Source organism: Pagrus major, chromosome 7, assembly GCF_040436345.1.
Source record: "Pagrus major chromosome 7, Pma_NU_1.0".
Classification (NCBI taxonomy): Eukaryota; Metazoa; Chordata; class Actinopteri; order Spariformes; family Sparidae; genus Pagrus; species Pagrus major.
This window is the reverse complement of record NC_133221.1, coordinates 3,061,486-3,080,117: the sequence shown is the minus strand read 5'-3', so window position 1 is coordinate 3,080,117 and position 18,632 is coordinate 3,061,486. Positions and strand designations below refer to the sequence as shown.

The 18,632-nt window shown below is 40.6% G+C and overlaps 2 protein-coding genes and 1 non-coding gene across 5 annotated transcripts in view; 2 read left to right on the top strand and 1 right to left on the bottom strand.

The window, feature by feature from the left end:
* Positions 1-2,266, top strand: part of tpd52l2b (tpd52 like 2b) — a 29,515-nt gene extending 27,249 nt beyond the window's left edge. For all 3 annotated transcript variants that reach the window (XM_073469773.1, XM_073469774.1, XM_073469776.1), the window contains one exon: positions 1-2,266. This exon is cut by the window's left edge and continues 1,497 nt beyond it. The gene's annotated coding sequence lies outside the window, so the exon portion shown is untranslated.
* A 1,004-nt stretch (positions 2,267-3,270) lies between these two features.
* On the bottom strand, positions 3,271-3,342 carry trnae-cuc (transfer RNA glutamic acid (anticodon CUC)). Its single transcript has one exon. It is a non-coding gene; the product is annotated as a tRNA-Glu (tRNA).
* Positions 3,343-14,078: 10,736 nt separating this feature from the next.
* LOC141000009 (lactose-binding lectin l-2-like) lies at positions 14,079-17,950 on the top strand. The gene is made up of 4 exons (XM_073470622.1): positions 14,079-14,100; positions 15,289-15,624; positions 15,896-15,993; positions 16,481-17,950. The coding sequence occupies exons 1-4, from the start codon at positions 14,088-14,090 to the stop codon at positions 16,610-16,612; spliced, it is 579 nt and encodes a 192-aa protein (XP_073326723.1). The 5' UTR covers positions 14,079-14,087; the 3' UTR covers positions 16,613-17,950.
* The last annotated feature ends 682 nt before the right edge of the window (positions 17,951-18,632 follow it).

Here is an 18,632-nt window from a genome sequence, read left to right as displayed (position 1 = left end):
CCTGTTAACACAATGTGAGACGATGCTTTGCTGTGTACACTACCTGGTGAATGTCAACGCTTCTCTATCGGCCTTACTCACTTTAAATGTTTCACCTGTTATTATAATTTAGCTGGTAGAAAAGAAATGGATTTCCTTTTTGTTCCTTTTATTTTTTTTCTTTAGTTGTACAGACTGGTTCGATTGAAGGAAAGGGGAGTTAGCGGTAAAATATTTAGGATCCGACGAGCCACAAAACGTGTCATGGAAAAATATCTTTGCCAACAAACCCCTGAATGCACACATGAACACACAAATGCACTCCTGTTAACACACTAAATGCTACTAAATGCCCTGAGCGCTTGCACACACACACACACACAGAGACACACACACGCTGCATGAGGCCAAACTAACACAAACGTCTTGTACAAAACCACTGTTGCTCTTATTGTCGTGCACCTGTAGTGAGAAAACAGAAGTACACAAACTACACGGCCTCAGAAACAGTGACGGTAAACATGAAAGCACAGAGTCGTGCAGCATCGTCACTTTTCTACATGTACTTGCTACGCTAAATGCTAAAACTCGCTGATTAAAGAGCAACATCGCCTCCGGTTGTTTGACATAATGTTACATTAATGTTAGTGAAATTTCACAGCCAAAACTTGCGAGGCAACTCATGGAAAAATTGCCAAAATCGTCTCAAAATATTGCTGTTAAGGCTCATCATTTCCTCAATGAACTGAAGTTGTGTTGGTGTCGCCGCACATTGCCAAAAATCTTTCTCGGACATTACAGCGACGCAATGTTGCTCTTGTATTCTGTCATGTGTGGTTTATTGAGGCAGTAGAAAAGGGTAAATATAGGGAAGCCCAATTCTGCCCGTTAAAGTAATTATGAGATTCAAAAGTTGAAGTTATGAGATAAAAATGAAATTGTGAGAGAGAGAAGTCCAAATTATGAGAATACAAATTGAAATTGTGAGAAAAAAAACTTATATTATGAGGAAAGAAGCCCAAATTATGAGATCAAACGTTGGGAAAATGAGCTAAAAAGTCAAAATTATGGCATAAATTTGAAATTATGAGAGAAAAAGGATTTGAGACCAAAGTTATTCGCTAAAATTAAAGAATTTTGAGATTAAATAATCAGAATGATGAGATTAAAAAGTAAAAACTGACATAAAAAGTCAAAATTACAGTACGAGACACAAAAATCATAATTATGAGATAAACAGTTAAAATAAATCTCATGATTTCAAGGCTAAATTGTCATCACTTTAACTTTAACTGGCAGAAATGGGCTTCCATATAAAAATGAGTCGTTATATACCTTTTTAATATTGTTGATCATTGAATGATTTAAGACAAAATTTCCCAGGAAGATTTAAACCAATAAAAGAGCAGAAAAGGAAAATGAAGACCAGATAAAAAGAAGAAACAGCTCCGTGTGAGAGTTGGGCTAAAATGATCAAACGTGTAATAAAAACACGGCGGACAAACATCAAACTGCTTCAAATCTGCTGCCAGTGTATCATAACTTAAGTGTATTTTCTTGTTTTGTTTGTGTTGATCATTTTGGTAGTTAATATATTCCTGTTAGATGTTTTCTTTTGGCTTTCCGTCTGTTTCGGAGAGGTGGATTTTTGAGGGGATTCGTTATTTGTACAAATAATTTGCCATCATTTAAAAACAAGTTGCCAATATTTAAACTATCTGTTACAAACTATTTCTTTCTTTCCGCCTCTGAATCTCTGATCTTCTGCTTCACCAAGATAAGAAATAAAAAAATAAAAATAAAAAAAAGATGCTCACGAGCAGGAAATATTCATCTCAAGTCATTTACTTCAGAATTGAGGCATAAAGTCGTGTTTTTCTTGCACAAAGTGGAGAAATTCATTCAGAACTGATGCTTGTCGGTGCGAGAAACACGACTTTAAGATTGAATTAAACGACTTGTTGAGATTAAACTTTTTCCCGCAGTGTAGCTGTCGCCTGTTTAAAGCTGCAATCCGTTTTTTTTTTTGTTTTTTTTTTGGAGACTGATGATGAAAAGGGTGATGTACTTTTGTTTTGGGTGCCATTGGGAAGTGCAGCACATGACGAGCCAGCCGCTGCAGAGGCTGGAGGACAGTAGAGTACTTATAGCTTTATTTAGGTCCCGGGACGGGCTGATGTAGATTATTAAAAGGGATCAGATTTGGAAGGTTGTGGCGAATGAATTAAAAACACTTTTTGGTTTTGTTGTATATGTTTGGATATCAATAAAGCATTCCTTTAAATGACTGAGTGGTGTTTGGTCATTGTTTTAAAATCTGCCAAAGGTAACACAAAATATACAATACTCAAGTGTAATATTTACTTTTTTCATAAGCAAAACTCAACCAGGAACTTTAATCCAGAATAATGTGGATTAAATACACTATTTTTCTTCTATGGTCTTAAATTTATGGTACAGAGCTTTGGAGAAGTGTTGCTCTTAATTACAATATGATGCCAGAGCTGTCGTTAATGATTATTATAATGCTTTACAAAGTCAGGCATCACATGGCTTATAATGAGATATCATAAATACAGTCTGGGTGGTTATTAAGTCCAGTACTCGTATGTTACGATTACGGAAAGCACCATTTTGTTTATAGTCCCTTTAAAACACTTCATACTGAATGGATGTGAGCATCTGTGGTGCCTTGAAGTTATGATGATGAAACCAGAATGATGTCGTCATAATGTTATTTAATTTAATGTTATGTGTGTGCTGTAACCTGACACATTATATACAGGTTTAAAAGTGTGCACTAACACTATAAGACAATAGTGAATTACATGAAAACACTGAATTTCAGCATTTTTATGGTTTTCTGTATGCGTGTTCTGAACATCACCAATCGCTCATTTTTCACTGGATTGGGTTTAAAATTTGTCCTGAACATTGAAAAGACATTAAGGAAACTTGGCAACACGTATCCATTTAATTAGCAGCTGCTGGATGGTTACAGTAAACGGTTACCAACATTTGGTTGCAAGAAAGTGAAAGCTAGTAGAGATATGATTTTCTGAAAGAAAGGAAAAAAGTCCAAGAAGGTCCAATTGCCTAAATTACAGCACTTAGAATTTTGCAAGATCCCATGAGTTTAATAGAAGTTTCAACATGTTTTTTTTGTTTTTTTCCCAAGAAAATCCATGACATGGACCCGAGGTGAGTTGGCATGACGTGACCCAAACAAATGAAGAGTACCACAGGTTTAACTGGCATCAAAACCATTCACAGAACCGAACAAAACATGTGTTCCCTGACCGGGAATCGAACCCGGGCCGCGGCGGTGAGAGCGCCGAATCCTAACCACTAGACCACCAGGGAAGGCTGGAAGCTGCACGACGTCACATTCTTATAAAGTTTAATATATATATAATATAGAAATTTTACTTTTCTTCGATTTAACGATGAAGCTAAGAAAAAAAAACAAGGAAAAAACATTAGGCTCGTTCGAGATGAGATGAAGTCATATTTATTGAATGAGAATTGCCTACAAAGTAAATTTATGTAAAGGCACTGTCATTTATAAATCATACAATCCCTAAATTTAAGAAATTGAACTACTGAATTAACAGTCCAAACGTCCTCACAGCTACATATACAGGCTGCACATGGGGAGGAAGAGCAGCAAAGGTTTCTTATAATCTTTATTTAGTGATGTATTTATATTTGTAATTATATACAGTATATATGTGGGAATATGTGTGTATCTGGCATTGTATTCTATCCTTTGTTCTTTTTGTCTGCCTTGTAAAGCACTGATTGCTCTTTTTTTACAAGTGTTATATATAAATAACCTTTATTATTATTATTATTATTATTATTATTATTATTATCAACCACACAAAATATGTTTGTTAACAGATTAAACCTTCATTGCACAACATGAGATTCATATAATCTAGCATTAAATATAACAATTACACACAAAATTAGGATTTTCGACAAAACGTTTGTGTTTGTAGTCCTAAGAGCCAATCAGCTCTTTGAACAGGCGACAGCCAGGCGTTTCCCATCATGCCCTGCGGTCTTGCAGTCGGTGGAGAGCAACTGCGGCGCCTTGATCTCGTGAGAGGTTATCGTTGCAGGTGCGTGCATGACGTCAGAGCAAGTCGGGATCAAGTCGGACACAAATCTACCCGGCATGCATTGTGCGGTGATCGATTCTGCGCAGGCGCGGCTCATCTCGAACGAGCCTATAAGCTGTGTCTCAATTCAGGGGCTGCGGCCTTCGAAGGGCGCATTTGAAGGCCAGTTACGTCACAAAGCCGCGCGAAGGGTGATTCCCTCTTTCCGGAGGACGCACCGCTACTGTCCTTCGCGACCTCACGTATCCCAAGATCCTTTGCGCGCCGCCGCTCAGTCCCGAAACAGAAGCGGGAAAGAAAGAGAAAATGGCGACATCAAGTGGCGCAGACACGACATTCAAGTGTGAGTCTCGGGTTTATACTCGGTTTTTACTCATTTGAACATCCGACGCCAGATGTGTTAAACTTCAAGGGACTATAAAACCTCCAAATTTTAACTTTCAGTTAAAACACGTGACGCTGGTAATGCGATGGTAAATATAGTTGTTATTCACCGATGGGTTAATGTTTGTTTTGTAATGTTGATCATTCAGTTTAGATTTGACACATTGAACACACACAAATAAATGTAGACGTTTGATAGATTTGGACCAGAACAGACTTTACTGCATGAACACCTGGTGACGCAACCAGGAAACGCTCCGAAGGCTGGACCGACCCATTCAGCCTCCAGCGCAGCGCGAGGTTCCGGGAGGCGGCTGACCGTCCTGCTGCTGCCGACACTGCGGGACACTGAGGAAGAGACGCCGCTGGGTGTCTCCGGAGTGAATGTCTGTCCGGTATCCAGGTTAAAAGTAAGTTGTGGGACAGGTGGAGCAGCCTCCGCACCTGTGGCAGCACTGGCGGCCGATGATGATGGAGGTGACCGTGAGGGGGACGAGGCGAGGCCGAGGCGAGAGAGAGATGACGGCGCTGGCGGCGACAGCGGAGGGAGAGCGGAAGCTGCGGTAAGAGGCTGTGAATGGACTGCGCCTGTCTGCCTGGAGCAAACATGATGAAGTTATGTCGGGGACATTATTTAGGGAGCTTGCTGACTTGTTATCACAGCGTGTGTAGTTGTGCAGCTGCGTTATAACATCAGTGTGTGTGTATAGATCCAGGTCACAGCGGCTGCGTTAGCGAGCAGCGCTGGCTTCAGACACTTAGTGACCATTTGCTCCTCTCTTGTGTTTCCCTGCTGAGCTAAATGCGGCTCTGTGGTCTCTTTGAAACAAGATCATGACTTTGCTAGTTGATGACTTGTTCTCCAGTTGTTTATGAGGCTGTGTGGGTGATGTCTTGTTGTTCATTGTTCAGGAGGTCAAAGGGCCACACAGCCTTTTGAGTAAGTACACAATGTGTACAACCCTGTCAGCTTTGACTCTTCATGTGCATCATGTCTCTCGCTCTCACACACAGGAGGCCCTCAGGCGTTTTTTAAGGAGATGTGCTGCAGTAAAAGTACTGAAGTGTGAAATGTCAAAAACATCAGAAATACTCAAAACTGTTCTTTACGCAACTGTTTTTCATTCCACCTCTGATTTTCCTATAACGACACCTGAACACACAGAAATGTGACGTTTCAACAATCTCAGGTTGAAACTCACTTTATTCTGGTGGTTTGTCCACAGAAGTAATGTGGATTTCTGCCTGTCGTTGGTCAGATTTCTATACGTGTTAAACATGGTGTGAGAGAAGATGGTACAGCGGCCTGGTCACCTGACACCTGTTAGACCTGCTGCCTGACACGTACCTCAGTGTATGAAAATCATCTCTAATCCTCTCTTCTATTCTGGTCTACAGTTCCTCTTTTCTCTGTGTGTGAGTGTGTGTGTGTGTGTGTGTGTGTGTGTGTGTGTGTGTGTGTGTGTGTGTGTGTGTGTTGTTTGTGGGGCCCCTCCCTCTGCTGTTTTATACTGTTTTACTTTGTTTATATGTGGCGGACCCTGCCACCTCTCTAGCTTCAAACAGTGTTCTGGGACCTTATCTCCTCTGAGACCAGCTTGTTTATTCACTGATGGAAAAGATAAATATTTCTGAGTTTGTATTATTACCTCATTAATATTGTAAATATTAATATTCTGAGTTTGAATTTCTTCTCCAAATCTACATAGTGCCCCTTTAAAATAAGAGACCTCTCAGAGATCAGCCACAGTTGTTTTTAATGTGATTTTTGGCCTTGTTTCATAGGACAGGGGAGGAGAGGTGACAGGAAGCCTGATGAGAGAGGGGGGGGATGACACGCAGCAAAGGGCAGCAGGTCGGACTGGAACCCTGGGCTGCTGCAGCGAGGACAAGGCCTCTGTAAGTGGGACGCGAGCTCTACCGACTGAGCTACCAGGACACCCACCAGGTGGGAGGTCTTTTCAATCATTAGCTGCAAAATGCATCGTCACGCAGCTGAAAACAGGCTGTTTTTCTGCCTTTTTACAGATACGTGGTTCTCACAGGACAGCCACAGTACAAACATATGATGCTCTTATAGAATGTGACGTTTCAACAATCTCATGTTGTCGTCCTGTTGTTCCTGCAGGGCTGAGTGCTGTCTCATCACATGTTCACCGTCAGCACCATGTTGCAGAACGTGACTGAAGCTCAGAGGTGCTGCAGAGAAAAACACACACACCTGGCAACTACAGACAACATGGAGGACGTGAAGATCCTGAACGACACGGCAGATAAAAGCTCAGTGGTGGACTCTGAATACAGCCACGTGAGTTCACCTTTCTCTCTGATCTCAAACACATTTCTGACGATTACGTAAACGTCAGGCCGGCAGGTTGAAACTAGAGGTCGACCGATAGTGGATTTTTAAAGGCCGATATAATAACGATAGTTTGGAGCAGGAAAAAGCCGATAGCCGATTAATCGGCCGTGTTCTTAACAAGCTGTTAATTGTTATCTTAACGAGCACTGCAGTCATGTAGGCTAAAACATGCCGGTGAAAATGTCGCTGTTTATGCTGAAATATGATGCACGTTTGTGCTTGTTGAACAAGTGGTACTTATTGCCTCCGCCAAGGAGGTTATGTTTGTTGACTTTCAACTCGTGAAGGTTTTATTGCACTTACAATAACACGTGTGGTCGTGTCGAGTTATCTTCTTCACTTCTCTCCTCTCTCTGCCGCTGCATACGCCCGTCTCTCTCTCTCCCCTGCTCTCTCTGTGTGAAGAGCAGCCCCGCCCCTCAGGGATCAGAGCGACAGGGAGACAGAGAGCAGCGCAGGGAAGAAGCAGTTTATGGCGCTGTGGAAAAAAACTGCAGCCATCGGCCACTATCGGAGCCAAGTTCCGCCGATTCCCATAGTTTGTAAAACGTCCTATCGGCGCGGATTAATCGGCCAAACCGATTAATCGGTCGACCTCTAGTTGAAACTCACTTTATTCTGGTGGTTTGTCCACAGAAGTAATTTCTGCCTGTCGTTGGTAAGATTTCTATACGTGTTAAACATGGTGTGAGAGAAGATGGTACAGCGGCCTGGTCATCTGACACCTGTTAGACCTGCTGCCTGACACGTACCTCAGTGTATCAAAATCATATCTGATCATCTCGTCTATTCTGGTCTACAGTTCCTCTTTTCTGTGTGTGTGTGTGTGTGTGTGTGTCTGTCTGTCTGTCTGTCTGTCTGTCTGTCTGTCTGTCTGTGTGTGTGTGTGTGTGTGTGTGTGTGTGTGTGTGTGTGTGTGTGTGTGTGTGTGTGTGTTGTTTGTGGGGCCCCTCCCTCTGCTGTTTTATACTGTTTTACTTTGTTTATATGTGGCGGACCCTGCCACCTCTCTAGCTTCAAACAGTGTTCTGGGACCTTATTCTCCTCTGAGACCAGCTTGTTTATTCACTGATGGAAAAGATAAATATTTCTGAGTTTGTATTATTACCTCATTAATATTGTAAATATTAATATTCTGAGTTTGAATTTCTTCTCCAAATCTACATAGTGCCCCTTTAAAATAAGAGACCTCTCAGAGATCAACCACAGTTGTTTTTAATGTGATTTTGGCCTTGTTTCATAGGACAGGGGAGGAGAGGTGACAGGAAGCCTGATGAGAGAGGGGGGGGATGACACGCAGCAAAGGGCAGCAGGTCGGACTGGAACCCTGGGCTGCTGCAGCGAGGACAAGGCCTCTGTAAGTGGGACGCGAGCTCTACCGACTGAGCTACCAGGACACCCACCAGGTGGGAGGTCTTTTCAATCATTAGCTGCAAAATGCATCTTCACGCAGCTGAAAACAGGCTGTTTTTCTGCCTTTTCACAGATACGTGGTTCTCACAGGACAGCCACAGTACAAACATATGATGCTCTTATAGAATGTGACGTTTCAACAATCTCATGTTGTCGTCCTGTTGTTCCTGCAGGGCTGAGTGCTGTCTCATCACATGTTCACCGTCAGCACCATGTTGCAGAACGTGACTGAAGCTCAGAGGTGCTGCAGAGAAAAACACACACACCTGGCAACTACAGACAACATGGAGGACGTGAAGATCCTGAACGACACGGCAGATAAAAGCTCAATGGTGGACTCTGAATACAGCCACGTGAGTTCACCTTTCTCTCTCAGCTCAAACACATTTCTGACGATTACGTAAACGTCAGGCCGGCAGGTTGAAACTAGAGGTCGACCGATAGTGGATTTTTAAAGGCCGATATAATAACGATAGTTTGGAGCAGGAAAAAGCCGATAGCCGATTAATCGGCCGTGTTCTTAACAAGCTGTTAATTGTTATCTTAACAAGCACTGCGGTCATGGAGGCTAAAACATGCCGGTGGAAATGTCGCTGTTTATGCTGAAATATGATGCACGTTTGTGCTTGTTGAACAAGTGGTACTTATTGCCTCCGCCAAGGAGGTTATGTTTGTTGACTTTCAACCCGTGAAGGTTTTATTGCACTTCCAATAACACGTGTCGTCGTGTCGAGTTATCTTCTTCACTTCTCTCCTCTCTCTGCCGCTGCATACGCCCGTCTCTCTCTCTCCCCTGCTCTCTCTGTGTGAAGAGCAGCCCCGCCCCTCAGGGATCAGAGCGACAGGGAGACAGAGAGCAGCGCAGGGAAGAAGCAGTTTATGGCGCTGTGGGAAAAAACTGCAGCCATCGGCCACTATCGGAGCCAAGTTCCGCCGATTCCCATAGTTTGTAAAACGTCCTATCGGCGCGGATTAATCGGCCAAACCGATTAATCGGTCGACCTCTAGTTGAAACTCACTTTATTCTGGTGGTTTGTCCACAGAAGTAATGTGGATTTCTGCCTGTCGTTGGTCAGATTTCTATACGTGTTAAACATGGTGTGAGAGAAGATGGTACAGCGGCCTGGTCACCTGACACCTGTTAGACCTGCTGCCTGACACGTACCTCAGTGTATGAAAATCATATCTGATCATCTCGTCTATTCTGGTCTACAGTTCCTCTTTTCTGTGTGTGTGTGTGTGAGTGTGAGTGAGTGTGAGTGTGAGTGTGTGTGAGTGTGAGTGTGAGTGTGAGTGTGTGTGTGTGTGTGTGTGTGAGTGTGAGTGTGTGTGTGTGCTGGGCTGCTGCAGCGAGGACAAGGCCTCTGTAAGTGGGACGCGAGCTCTACCGACTGAGCCACCAGGACACCCACCAGGTGGGAGGTCTTTTCAATCATTATGTTATGATGGTCAGATAAAATAGAAAAACACTGACAGGAAACATTTGATGGCACACTGAGTACTTTTTACACTGAAAGATCCTGCTGATAATATTTATATACTTTTACTCACGTTAGTTTTGGAATTCAGGACTTTTACTTGTAATGGAGTATTCTCACCATGTGGTGTTAGTACTTTTACTAAAGCAAAGGACCTGAGCAGCTCTTTCTCCAGTGTCCAACTACAGTTTAAGAATACACTGTGTGCTGATGTTGTATGCTGCTTGTCACTTCTACCTCTGTTCTGCATTCAGAACTTGTTTTGACCCAGTCATGAATGAACAATAGTATGTTCAACACTGTTTACTGTAAATGTGTTGTTCTGGACGGTTTCCTTGTCATCAACACTTTGGTAGCCAAATGAAGTATGCAAACCTATTTCAGAGGAATAATGTGTCACAGGTGGACAGTAACGTGTTGAAGCAGTGTCAGCTTTAATGAGCTACATCAACAGCCACAAGTCTGACGTCTCACATCAGAACGAACAGAGAGCCGACGAAGATGGACGCAGTCCTGCTGCTCATCATGGCTGCATCAGGTCAGTAGTTTATTTGTTTTATAGATGTTTATATTCTTTTATTACAGCACAAAACCTTGTGGGGGCAACACTGTCATCAGAAGTCTAAATTAAAAATGTCTAATAAATTAAATTAATAAAATAAATTAAAATGTCTAATGAATTAAAAATGATGTCCCACATTTATATAATCCTTCTCCTTTGGTTGACGCACAGACTAATGCAAACTGAATCCTCTGAATTTGATTTCTTTTACCCTGAAATATTTTGTGGTCACGCTGCAGCTCTTACAATCTTTAGCTTTCTATTTTTTCCAGTCCAGCTTTGGTGTGTGCCGTTTACAAACCATCACTGAGTTCCTCAATATTTCTCGACGCTGAACTGACTTTTAAAACAAAAAACAATAAACTGGGATCTGTCTGAATAAAGCAGGAACCAATCACAGCTCTCATTTATTCTTAAAAATGCAATTAGGGATGATTCAATCAAAATGTAGTCAGACTCTGTACCTGCACTCATTAATATATATATACAGTATATATATTTATACGCACACACAGTTTATACACCGACGAGCCAAAACTCTGGGACGGGATCTTTAGTAATAGGAAGTATTATCAGATCAATGGACTTAAAGTATCAGAATCCATTAAAGGAGCATTCTGTAGTTTTAGTGATTAAATGTTAATGAGCAGAGAAAGATCTTCATTGGCTGATTTTTTTCTGCCTAAACAAACTAAATAAACAAACTTTGTTTTCATGACTGAATAAACAAAGTCGCATTATTGCGACAGGCAACATTGCTCATTAAAACAGCCCATATCTTTAAATCTACTGCCTTGTGCTGTTACTTGCTTGCTACCACTAGATGGCCACTAGATTCAGCTTCAATCCTGACGTCAGTTGTGGGTGTGTTTCTATGCAAAATACCTGAGAAAAAAAAGTTTGAAACCCGACACCGGCTGTCGGAGCGGCAGCGGCTAAACGGCAGAGTGGGAGAGGAGAGAGCCGCGGAGCCGTGGCAGAAGTGTGCTGGACAGATCGAGAGACAGACAGCGATTTTTGTAATAAAAAACAAAATGCCCAAAAGACTTTACAGTGCGGATGAGGTGCTTGCACAGATCTTTGCTGATCGCGATTCAGAAGGGGACGATTTGCCCTCTGATGACGATGCTGCAGCTGCGCACACTGTCACACAAGCAACACACGCTGATCACTGCGAGAGTTTTCTTTTCTTTTTACAAGTTAGATTAGGAAATTTACTCCAATCAGATTCCTGTTCATTTACTCTGAGGATGAGAGGATGAAAAAAATCTATGAAAAAATGAAATGAAGTGAAAACAAATCTACTGTGTAAATATGTTCAGAATTCTGTTTTACTGAATTTTACCTGGTGACATACGAATTATATTAGTAAATTTACTCCAATCAAACTCCTGTTCCTTTATTTTGAGGATGAGATGAAAATAAAAATATTTTTTTTCTGTGTAAATATGTTCAAAAATCTGTTTTATTGAAAGTTACTTTCAGTCACCTGGTGACATCACAATATGCAAATTAGATGATTAAATTTACTCCCATCACAAACTTTAGGTCATTATGAATATTTTTCTCATTTACACTATGGATTTATCTCTCACCACTTCCAAGCTACAGCCTTTTGAAATCTTAAAAGGGTTGGGACAACACAGTTTATACTGTTTTACTTTGTTTATATGTGGCGGACCCTGCCACCTCTCTAGCTTCAAACAGTGTTCTGGGACCTTATTCTCCTCTGAGACCAGCTTGTTTATTCACTGATGGAAAAGATAAATATTTCTGAGTTTGTATTATTACCTCATTAATATTGTAAATATTAAAATTCTGAGTTTGAATTTCTTCTCCAAAACTACGTAGTGCCCCTTTAATGATCAGCCTCTGTGCATGAGACGCATGCTCTACCACTTGAGTTACTGGGACGTCCCAGAGAACCACTGGTGTAATATATAACTATGTATTTTATTGTATTTCAGGTTGTCATGTGTCTTTAGACTAAAATCTTCATCTGAATAACAATTAAATGTGCTGCAGTAAAAGTCTGATATTACAGTGAAATGTAATGGAGTAGAAATATAAAGTTACATAAACAGAAATACTGCAAATTGTCCTTAAAGTGTCAACAGACACCCCCAACCCTGTCACTAGTTTAAGTACAGTACTTAAGTAAATGACTTTGTTACATTCCACAGCTGATTTTACTGACAGAGACAACGACACACCTGAATACACTGAAATGCAACGTGACAAAGTCCAGATGATTCATAGAAGTCATGTTTCACCCAAATGTCACCAGTATGCATGTCTGTCTCTACAGGGCTGAGTGCTGTCTCATCACATGTCCCTCGTCAGTACCATTTTGTTTCTGACCGGAAGAACATGACTGAAGCTCAGAGGTACTGCAGAGAGAAATACACTGACCTGGCAACTATAGACAACATGGAGGACGCGAGGATCCTGATCGACACCGTAGATAAAAGCAAAGTGTCCAGTGAGACATCAGTGAGTTCACTGATGTCTTTCTTTAGTCTCAAAGCCATTTTTGACAAACATGTAAATGACACGCAGGTTGAAAGTTTTGCACTTCCACATTGGTGTAAAGTCAGTAGATACATTTTGAAGTAACATTTTGAGGTACTGTACTTGTACTTGGGTATTTCCATTTACTGCCACTCTGTACTTCTACTCCACTACTTCTCAGAAGGACATTGTAAGCAGCACTTTAATCTTGTGTCTGATTAAGGTGCAGCTTGAATCTAAACTACTCCTACCTCTACCTCTAGAAAATGCCTCATATTTATTTGTTTACAATATGAAATGTACTCATAGACTATATGTCTACATATGTCTATATATGTATACAACGCTCATTCCAAAGAAGTTGGGACGTTGTGTAAAATACAAATTAAACAGAATCGGGGAATGTGATAATTTGCTGATCCTTTTTGACATAAACTCAATTCAAAACAGTACAAAGACAATTTATTTATTTCATGTTCAGCTTCACTGATTTGTGTAAATATATGTCTATTCTGAAGCGACGCGTTTCAAACAAATTGTGACTCGGCAACAAAAGCCTGAAAGTTGTCGTGTTGGAAGCTTCCACAGGTGAACAGGTTCATCGGTAACAGGTGATCGTATCATAATCGGGTATGAAAGGGGCGTCCTCCAAAGGCTCAGTCGTTCACAAGCAAGGATGGGGCGAGGTCGTCAAACACATGATTGTATAAATGATTTTACTACATGAGCTCAGGAGCAGCAGGACTGAAGTCAGTTCTTTGCAAATGTTTGCATTGTGTCTTTATTCTACACAGCGTCCCAACTCTTTTAGAATCGGGCTGTGAAGTGTTTTTCATATAAAACTCCCTCGTTGTGTTTCACCAGACTGAGTGTCCCTGTTGAGCTGCAGTGGATGGAAACAAAAGGAGGGAATGTTGTATTAGAAAGCCTGTCACTTTGGAGGATATGAACTGGATCTGTGTCACTCAGACTGCTGAAGCCTCAGATTAACTTTTGAGTGTATATTGTGTTGCCGTGTAATAAATGTGAGGCTAAAGAAAGATTTATTAAAATATTGCTTTCAGGGTGTCTGGATCGGGCTGTATGATGACGTGAACAGCTGGAGGTGGTCACTGTCAGACACCAGTTTCTACAAAGACGGGGAGACTGAGTTCAGACATTGGTGGACTGGACAACCAGACAACTATAAAAGTAGAGAGCACTGCACACTGATGTTTGGTGATGGACGATGGAACGACGTTGATTGTAAAAATCGCTTTTGGTCGGTCTGCATGGATGTCAGAGGTGAGAACATTCAGTGAAGTTTAAAACACACCAGTTCAGGTTCTTGAGCTCTCCCTCATTATTTGGGCCGATACAGGATCAGTCAGTCAAACTTTATTTACAGCACCTTCCATCAAAGTTAGTACAATTCAAAGAGCTTTACAGACGACTTACAAGCCAATAAGGCAGCAATTAATATTGATGATTTGACAGCGATGCAGGTGAGAATGAGAAAAAGAAGCTTGTCAGTGATGAATGACTTGTTTGGGTGGAGCAGATAGAAGAGCATTGTAATAGTCCATCCTGCTGGATTTAAAAACATGCTGCAGTCTCTGAGTCACTCAGACGGAGACGTGGCCGCAATTTAGCTGTTTCAGATAATAAAAGGCAGATCTGGCTCCACACCCCACATGAAAGCAACTGAGTGCATGTACTCTATTACTACGCTACTTTATTTACTGTGTAACTTTATAACTCCACTGGATCTCAGAGGGAAAATGATGTATTCTTGAATTGACTTCATTTACTCAACAGCTGTAGTTACTTGTTACTGTTCAGATGAATATAAACATTAAAGAACATATGAGAAGCTTATAAAATACAACACATTGTTATATATTGAACTAGTTCCCAACCTTCTTGTTTCTTTCTGCTGGTGACCTCTGACACAAAGCTCTGTCTACTGGAGCTTCTTGTCATGTTTCACATGTTCATGTGTTGTTAGTTCCACCAAAGAAACATTTCCCCACTAAACTTCTCACATGGTGAAGTCCAAAGAAGTCAGATGATCCAATGTTTTATGTGAAAGCAAATATTGGAGGAAAGTTAAAGGAAAGAAAAACTGAAGACAGATTTGTGCATCAGAACTTTTTTCTTTTCTTTCCTCTCCCATCAACCATCTGACGAGCCCTCAGATGTATCTGGTGACCCTTCAGAGGGGCCCGTATGTTTGTGTTTCAGAAATCTGAGGAAATATTCACATGTAGAAAAAATAATGTGTCAATCTATTAGATGTAGATTTTAAGGATGTGATTATTAATGGGGAGAGACTGAAGAAATACTCAGTAACATTTATTAAGATGATCATGTCTTCCATTTTTATTTTACAAAGTCATTAATTCAGTGGATTTATAATGCACAGTATGTACAGTATAGTATGGTAAACTGTATGTTATAGTACCTCTGCACAGCACTGTGCTCTGTTTTCAGGGCTGAAGGTGACGTTTGTCCTCATCAATACTTCCATGACCTGGACTGAGGCCCAGAGCTACTGCAGAGATCACCACACAGACCTGGCCAGTGTGAGGAACACAGCAGAGCACCAGGAGTTAAAGGACTTGGTACCTTCAGAACAACCAGCCTGGATCGGCCTTTTCAGAGACTCCTGGAAGTGGTCGGATGGAAGAAACTCCTCATTTAGGTACTGGGCTCAAGGTGAACCAAATGGTGGGAATCAGGCTTGTGTGCTGGTAGAATTGGGCAGAGATGGAAAATGGTGGGACGATCCCTGTGACCTGAAGATACCGTTCGTTTGCTACAGCCCACGTGAGTGTTAACTTTTGATTCAACTTGTATTTATTTTCAGATTTTGGTTTAATTTAGCATCAAATGTCCTCAATGATAATGTAACAAAAACAACACAAAACATAAAGTTATGGACAGAAAATAAAATGTAAACACTCCTGATGTTTATCATTGACATGAAATTATCTGTAAAGTTAGCAAACAGATGCCACAGATGGAGGACAGAGCCACATGTTCCCTGTCACTGTTCAGACTGATGAGTCAATATTTATATGAACATATTTTTTTTCAGCTACGACTACAAGGCAAGTGATCAAAGTGCGTCTGGAGAGAAAGGACTCCTCTCTGGATCTCAACGACCCTGCTGTGTTGGAACAAATGTTGAAGGAGGTAAATCATGTTGGACCTTTCTAATTTTATACACAAACAGAACAAATTCAAATAAAATCAGACTTTGTTGATCCCCCGAGGGAAAACTCAGCAGAACAAGAAACAGTGTGAAGAGGTAGGAAACAGATAAACATGACATGACCTGAGCATTGTGTAGGAAGCTGTGCACGTACATATGTGCAGGATTAAAGAGCGTAGTCGTGCCGCTCTGCAGGCCTGACTGAGGCACAACTGTGACTCGTTAAGAGTCGACGCTCAGCACAAACTTTACTATCAGTTTTAGAAAAGCCAGAGCCTTTACAACAGAAGAAAGAGGAGGAGAAAGTCAGAAAGGACAGCAGGCCAACAGGGCGACGCCATCTTAGGGAACAAAACATGTGAATATATAAATGTGATGCAGAGCGCTCCTGAAATAGAGGAAAATATAAAGAACAGTGCAGAATGTAATATCTCTATGTGAGTGATGATGCTGAGGAGGTTTTATCAGTTCAAACAGAGGCTGAAGGACCAGGGGGTGGATGGAGACGTCAAACTGAGCTGGAGGAAGCAGTCGGATGGAAAGGTCTTCCACAAGGAGGAGGAGACAAAGAAGAAGAAGAAGAAGAAGGACGAGCTTTAAAGGGGCACTACGTAGTTTTGGAGGAGAAATTCAAACTCAGAATTTAATATTTACAATATTAATGAGGTAATAATACAAACTCAGAAACATTTATCTTTTCCATCAGTGAATAAACAAGCTGTTCTCAGAGGAGAATAAGGTCCCAGAACACTGTTTGAAGCTAGAGAGGTGGCAGGGTCCGCCACATGTAAACAAAGTAAAACAGTATAAACTGTGTTGTCCTTTAAGGTCAGTTTGTTTATTCAGTCATGAAAACAAAGAGTTTGTTTATTTAGTTTGTTTAGGCAGAAAAAAATCAGCCAATGAAGATCTTTCTCTGCTCATTAACATTTCTTCACCAAAACTACAGAATGCTCCTTTAATGTTGAGTTTGTGTGAGTCTTTCCTCAAAGTCCTCATGTAATGTGTCAGAATAGACCTGCAACATGTGGATGAACTGATCAGTCACATGAACTATTTTGATCATCAGTTAATCCTTTCAGTTATTTGTCAACTAAACGTACCAAATATTCTCTGGTTCAAGCTTCTTCAATGTGAGGATTTGATGTTTTCTTCTCATATATGATCATAAACTTAATATCTTTGTGTTTCAGACTGTTGGTCGATTATAACAAGACATTTGAAGTGATCTCATTTGGCTGTGGGAACTTATAACAGACTTTATTCACTCTTTTCTGACATAGATGAGATAATATACTGTGTGATAAGTTAATATACTGTGTGATGAGATAATATACTGTGTGATGAGATAAAATACTGTGTGATGAGATAAAATACTGTGTGATAAGATAATATACTGTGTGATGAGATAATATACTATGTGATGAGATAAATGACTGCAGGTTAGATGAGATAAGAACTGACTGGAGGAAACTGCAGTGAAAACAACATTAAAAAGATGAGCTTTAATGTTTGAAGAATCTTTAACATCTGCCTTGTTGCTGTGCTCAGTCTTGCCCTGGTGTTTGACCTGTGACATGACACTGTCTTCCACAACGTCACCTTGGTAGCAGAGTTTGGCTGTTCCTCACCCGGTGTTAAGCCTCCTACACAGCTGTTTCTGTCTCAGTTAATCACTGTGTTTCAACCTACATGTGAAATTGATGATCATTAGCACCTGTCTGGTATAATTGGCTGATCATACACCTGACTATAATCCTACAAAATAAGAACTGATGCTGGTTTGAAGGCAAAGGGTCGTAACACCAAATATTGATTTGATTTACATTTTTCTTTTGTTCGCTCACTTTGCATTTGTAAATTGATAAAAATAAACAATTATTATTGATATTTTTGAAAGCATTCTTAGTTGACAGCATTTCTTCACACCTGCCTAAAACTTTTGCACAGTACTGTATATTTACTTTTGTATCTCAAACTGTAATTTGGACTTTTTATGTCATAGTTTGTTAAAGTCTGGTGTTTGTTTATGCCTGTTGCTCAATTTAGAAAATAAAGATGACTCACACAGCTGAGTTTGGTTGCTTCCTTGTCTTTATATTGTAATTCAAATATTACAAACATATTTTATTTAGAGTTTTTTCTTCTTTTTTTGTTTTTACAACGCAACATTCATGAAAACTGTTCAGCTTGTGCAGCTGTTCCTCAGCCTATATGTGACACAGTTAAATCAATCAATAAATAACATGACTAGACTTCTGTGACTTTCATAGTGTACAGTAACTCTGCACAGTCACTGATGATCACAGTTGAGTCACCAGTGTAACCACAGACTGTCCCAAACGTAAACAGCAAGCACCAGACAAGCAGCTCCCCCTGATGGTGAAATACACGAATTGCAGTAATGTTATCATCCCTTATTTAAATGAAATGTAGCAGTAGATATTTAGATCTATATCGTTGTGTAGCCAATTTTTGTAATGTGTAAAAATAATGGTTGAAATTTTTATGACAAAACAAGGGAATCAAGTATTATTTGTTAGTCTCGTATGATTTAATTTGCTGCCATTAACATCCTGTATGAACCATGAATCCTGAACCCTACATTTTTCAGTTACAA

Excerpts from the sequence above, each read along its gene's own strand:
- LOC141000009 (XM_073470622.1), top strand. Across the intron at positions 15,625-15,895 it reads GTTCGTTTGCTACAGCCCAC|CTACGACTACAAGGCAAGTG; the intron begins GTGAGTGTTAAC and ends ATTTTTTTTCAG. Across the intron at positions 15,994-16,480 it reads TGGAACAAATGTTGAAGGAG|TTCAAACAGAGGCTGAAGGA; the intron begins GTAAATCATGTT and ends AGGTTTTATCAG.